The 6,000-nt window shown below is 50.8% G+C and overlaps 1 protein-coding gene across 3 annotated transcripts in view; it reads right to left on the bottom strand.

Moving 5' to 3' along the window:
• Positions 1-1,881: 1,881 nt before the first annotated feature.
• Positions 1,882-6,000, bottom strand: part of LOC135896424 (potassium voltage-gated channel protein Shab-like) — a 48,261-nt gene continuing 44,142 nt past the window's right edge. For all 3 annotated transcript variants that reach the window (XM_065424797.1, XM_065424796.1, XM_065424798.2), the window contains 2 exons: positions 5,624-5,914; positions 1,882-3,447 (listed from right to left, as the gene is read on the bottom strand). In XM_065424797.1, coding sequence (XP_065280869.1) covers positions 5,628-5,914 — 287 coding nt within the window. In that variant the 3' untranslated portion in view covers positions 1,882-3,447; positions 5,624-5,627. The remainder of the gene's footprint in view (positions 3,448-5,623; positions 5,915-6,000) is intronic.

The following is a 6,000-nucleotide window of genomic DNA, read 5'->3' as shown; positions in this document are numbered from 1 at the left end:
TCTACCATCAACACATGGTATGCGACTGTTGTTACCGACAGGGCACAGTCATTTGCAAAGCGGTGAGCGTGATGGCAAGCATGATTCAGAACCTAAGGCATGCGCCCGCGCCTCCCTGAACGCTGTCTTAGCGGCCACAAAAATAGTGCGACCATTACAAAAAGTGCACGCGCTTGAGTCACAACGTAATACGTCCCAAGTGGCGCCCACAGTGGACAAAGTGCGTTGTGTCTGGTCTCGATTCAACCACCTGCCGGGGAAAACCATTGCAGTGCACAGAGTGCTTCACGTAACTTAAACCAAGGATTAAAAAAAAAAAGTAGTCAGCCGCAGCTGCAATAAACCAACGGTACATGGTTTGCCGTCATATGGCGCTCTTTAGTATATTTTTTTTTATATTCCGCTTAATTAGTTAACTAAAGTGAGTTATGCGAAAATTTTATTATTCACTTTAGGGCCTAATGCGTTTGATTGCGTTGCAGAAGGGTTTCAGAAACGACCGGCCCGATTTTTCGTGGCAACGTACATGCTGCGTGGCGATATTTCTCGGCGTTTAAAGAAAGCCCGCGAAATATGAAATAAAACCGCGTGACTGCGTTCGTGCGCTATCGCGCTGCAGCGCTCGCGACCGCGCGTCGAGCCCATCGCGCACCGCCACGGACGCCGACGCACTGCTGCGAAGCCGACTGCGTGGAGCCGCTCGCTTGGCCACGGTCCGCGCGCACGGTTCTTTCGCACGACGCGCGGTGGCGAGCGCTGCAATACGGCGATGCACGAGCTCAGTCACGTGTTTTTTATTTCATACTTCGCGGGCTTTAAACGCCGGAAAAAATCGACACGCAACATGTACGTTGCCACAAAAAACTGGATCGGTCGTTTTGGAATGCCCTCTACAACGTAACGAAACGCACTTGGCCCTAAAGTGAATATTAAAGATTTTGCATAATTCATCTTAGTTAATTAATTAAGCGGAATATTATCTAAGGAGCGCCACATGACTGCAAACCATGTGCCGTTGGTTTCATTTAGCTTGCAATCGGCTAGCCACTCAACTCCTTGGTTCAAGTTACGTGAAACACCCTATATACGATGCAAGTTACGTGTAATCACGCCGCGGAATTAATTGGTCCGTTTGGGAGACGATTACCATACTTTACTAACTGCAAATTCTTCCTATCTTTTTATCCTTTTTTAGAGTTAGCTTTTAGCAAGTTTTCAAATCCACGCTGACTTGGCGAAATGTGTGCATTCCACTTCTTGAAACAACGGAACGGCACAGCAGAAAGGAAGACGAACACAGGCTCGTCTTCCTTTCTGTTGTGCCGTCCCGTTGCGCTATATTTCAAGCTGGTTCTCGCGTCAATATACCAACTAGCCCAGCAGTTCAACTCCTTTAAAGCGTGCGTTTTACACCGTTGCAAACGCCGCTAGTGGACATAGTCTCCTTTCGAACAGAATGAAATTTTCCGAGACCCACACATGCACCACCTTGGCACGGCTCCCTTGACTGCGTGCTATGTCGCATCGACGAAGCGTTAATTCAGATTCCACGGCTGCAATAGAAACCCAACCGGAGCACACTGACATGACGGCGTAATGCAGCTCGCCACCGAAGCCATGCAAAAGGACGGAAGCAACGTTACTCCTCGAGCGTCACGTGGCAGGAAAAAAGGGCGGCGGGAAAGCTACGATGCGTCAGTGCGGCCGCGTCGTAGAGAGAAAAAAAAAAAGAAAGCAAGAACACGACCTGCGCGTCGTTAGACATTCGGCCTTCTTGCAAGGTCACAGTTGACACCAGATTATTACGCAGCTGCAGGCAGCGGTCAAGCATCTGCGCACTGCATGTGATTGCATTCCCAATGCCGCAAGCAGGCTTACAAAAGCGAGGAGGAGTGTTTTTATGTCGAAGGCAGCCCGACGCAGGTGCACGCGTAGTCTAACAAGAATAAAGTCGTATGTTGACACTCCTGCGCAATCTTGTTCACGTCGTTCTAGCACTCGTACGCTAAAGAGGGTCGGATTTCGAAGTGGAATTCACAGCACCTTCCAATGCTTAGCAGGCCTCCGACGAAGAGTAGGCCACGTTAAGCTGAGGCAATCAATTGCGCACCGAAGGAAAACATGCCAGAGCCGAAAGCACAAGGAGGTATGTCACGTGACGCCGGGAGAGTCGCGAGTACTCTCTGTGCACCAGTTATGTTTTTACATAGCAAAGCTTCGAGTGGATAATTTATGCTCGGCTTGCGTGTGTTTCATACAGCGCGTCTGCCGGGGCGGCGCAGTTCCGTGTCTGCGTCAGTGATGACTCGTCGCCTACCGGTGGCATCAGAGATCAATGGTTTTCAATGCATAGACTTTGCGGATGGCTCACAACCGGTAGCTGCTCTTCTACTTTTGCATACAGCACTCGCGAACACACACGCTCAGAAAGTTGCATCGCACTGGAAACGGGCTTGTGACAATTACGCAGTGACTGTACAGGAAACGTGTAAAAAAATAACAATGAAGGGCGCAGAGCTGAAACCTGCTAGCGCCACCGAAATTGTCCCGACGAAGAGAAGCGGCTACGGCAGACACAACCCAGCATCATAACGAAACGTTTAACGCCACCAGAGTCGACCGATCTGACAGTCCACAGGGCTGTAGAGTTATGCACCGCATTGCACCGAAAATGATTAGAGGGAGCGCACACTATGTGCAACTGTATTCGCAAACGTGATCATATAGCTAATGGGCGTCTTCGGTCCGCTTGTGATTGTTTCACCGTGTCCGTGGCAACGCGGCGATCAAGACACGGTTCGAACGACTCGGTCAGTTAACAACCGCACTGACACGTGGCATAGGCTTAATAGTGACCCTTGTGGTGTCGCTAACGATGCAATTGAGCTGCGTCAAAAAAAAAAAAAGCACAACACGTCATTTTGCCGCCAGCAGCATATGTGACGCGCTTCACTGCCGGCCGATAGTGCGCAAGAAGTCGTGTCAGTCCCTCCGAGAGATTCACCGTTCTTCGTGGCACACACAGACGAATGGTTGTAGTGCGCTGAGTAACACGAAGGCGTAAGTGAGCAGGGTCGTTATTCGCACCAAGAATGTGAGATAGCGAGCAGTCTAGAGTTCGATATATAAAATAAAAAAAAATGAGGAGGAAATGCTGTGGTGGTTGTCCAATGAGGTATGTACAAGCGCGAGATGAGGTCACATCGTCGGTGGCTGTTGCTGCTGCCGCTGCGGTGGGTGTCGGTGACGATGGGGTCTCCTCCGGGCGTCCCGGGCGCTCGCGCGGCGCCGCCTGGGGCCTCGGTGGGGATCCCGGAGGAGACAAGTAGCGCCCCCCACCGAGGCCCCGAAATTATGGCGCCCGCGGCGGCGCCCGGGACGCACCGTGTGGTGCCGCTGCGTAGCCCCCCCTTTCCGGCAGCCCCCACGCACACGCACTAGGCCACTCTGCAAGAGACAGAACAAAAGGAAACAAGATGTAAGGCACGGTGAAGAGCTTGCATTGGCGCCATCACGGACGCCATGTCGGAGAACCACTGCGGCACAACGAAATGCTGCGCCTTCATTTAATCTCCCGAAACACGAAATCTACGACATTATAGGGCAACAAAGACAGATATCGTGGCATCACGTGATCTATGTTCTTCCTTTCCTTCTGTGTTGTCATTTGTGTGGCTCACGTAACGTTGACACGCACTGCGTCTAATAATAAACTCAATTCATTACCTGGTTCGAGTAGTAGGTCATGAGCCCAGCAGCGAATCCTAAACTATGCATGGTGCTCCAAGATCGTGTCCTTGACGTCACGTGACATTATGTACGTATTAGCGTAGCAATGTCGCTATGTGGCAAAAACAGCTCGCGAGTATCGTCAAGCGGATATCAAAATAACTTTCCACAGGCTGTTCGATAGTGTGAGGAATATGCAGCTTTCACCTTGCTCGTGGTTCACCAACATGCTGGTCACAATGACAATATAGCCGGTAAACCAAATGAGGCTAGCAATACCGTCAAAGAATCCACCCCCAAAATCGGCTAATAATGCATCGGCATCCCAGTTAAGGTTGTCCTGAAGTGCTAGTGGTGCAGTCTCGGGGAAATGTTTGCTGGAATTCCAATGTGTGTGTTGTAGCATACCACGAAAGTAATGTTATTATAGCAATAGGATTTCTGCTAAACACGCATGACTTCACTACTGATGGGCTTCAATGTCGCAACATATGTATCGTAAAGGGGATATTAAAGAGTCTAATCAGTGAGTTTATATACATTAGCTACCAGGACATTGCGACTTCTCAAGTAGGTAATTTCTGCCTCTCTCAGAAATCCTGAAAAGGCAGAAAAGTGCTGACAGGACGGTTTAGAAAAATATGTTGGGAATTTTAAAAAAATAAAAATAATAAGTGGTATACCGCAGATGCCACAACGCTCATACAGAAGCAATCGTAATATCAGGAAAAACGAACAAACGATAAACTTCACTCTCTGTACAATGTTTAAGTGAACAAGAGAGGGAGCGGCGCTAAGTAAGATGCGAGACACTACACGTACCGTGCTCGAAACTCGGTGTCTGCATACACTGCGAAATTCAGGAGACGTCACGGAAGCGCCTGGTGAGGGCGAAAGGCGGGGAGTCGGCCCCTGAAATGCTTAATATTTGCAGTCGCAATTCAGGGTGGAAAACCCTTCCGGCGCCACCGAAAGGAGCGCCTCAAGGACGCCGCGCACCGTGAGACGCCGAATGTGGCTAGCTCGGCGCGCATCACGCTTCTCTCGCCACGGTGCAACCGGCCAACTTAGGCAGGGCCGCGGCGTTTTGCTGCTGGGCTCGCGAGGTCGTGGGATCGCTCTAGTCCGCGGTGGTCGCAATTTTAAGGGGGCGGAATGCACAGGCACTTGTGTGGTGAGACTCACACGTGCACGTTCGATGACCTCATGTGGTTGAAATATATAGAACCGGAACCCCATGCTGTGGCGTCTCATAGCCAGAAGCGCAGTGAACTGGGGCCCCCAGAGTTGCTTTAGGAGGCGTTTAACCTGTTCCGGTCTGTTGTGCATGAGTTGCTCTGTAGAGATTGAGGTACACAGTATTTCGGAGAGCAAATCCATTTCCCTGTTATACAGCATAAATAAATAAATAAATAAATAAATAAATAAATAAATAGATAGATAGATAGATAGATAGATAGATAGATAGATAGATAGATAGATAGATAGATAGATAGATAGATAGATAGATAGATAGATAGATAGATAGATAGATAGATAGATAGATAGATAGATAGATAAAATAAAATAAAATAAATAAATAAATAAATAAATAAATAAATAAATAAATGAAAATGAACATAAAAACGCTGCAACGAAGAATTCAGAACCGAATGATATATACACTTTGTTGGCACCATTCGTTGGTACAAGAGTCCTATACATATACTAAATGGACGGTAGGTACAGACACACAGCTCGGTTCAAGTTCCGTCCGCGGTGTGCTGAGAACAAGTGCGTCACTCCACGCGTACAGCTGCACATATGACTGCCTCTCACGAACGCCGATCCAACCCCGCGCATCAGGCGATCGCCGGCGCACCGAGAGCGCGCCCATCTACGGGTGTTCCCGCACCTGGCTACGAGCGCGGCTCCCTGGCGGGGCTGCCGTCCTCCTCCTGCGCGGTGAGCAGGGGCGTCCTCTCGGCGCGCACCGGCGAGCACATCACGTCCACCGTGTGCACGCACAGTGCGCCCAGGCTGGGCGTGGTCGCGGTGCCCGTCGACGCCGTGCTCCGCTCCTCGGGCTTCTTCAGGATGGACTTGGCGGCGCCGCGGGTCGCCGGCGGCGGCGGCTCCGCGCGCTCGCCGGGGTCCCCCGAACCGCCGCCGTACTTGCCCGACTGGCCGCCGAACAGCGTCAGCACTGCGATCACGCACGACACGCGCTCGAGAGGAAAGGCACGGAAGCCCGGCACTGCGCACGTGCGCGGCACTCGCGAGCTTCACGGG

Source organism: Dermacentor albipictus, chromosome 6 (assembly GCF_038994185.2).
Source record: "Dermacentor albipictus isolate Rhodes 1998 colony chromosome 6, USDA_Dalb.pri_finalv2, whole genome shotgun sequence".
In the NCBI taxonomy this organism is placed as follows: Eukaryota; Metazoa; Arthropoda; class Arachnida; order Ixodida; family Ixodidae; genus Dermacentor; species Dermacentor albipictus.
This window is presented reverse-complemented; position numbering and strand designations above follow the sequence as displayed.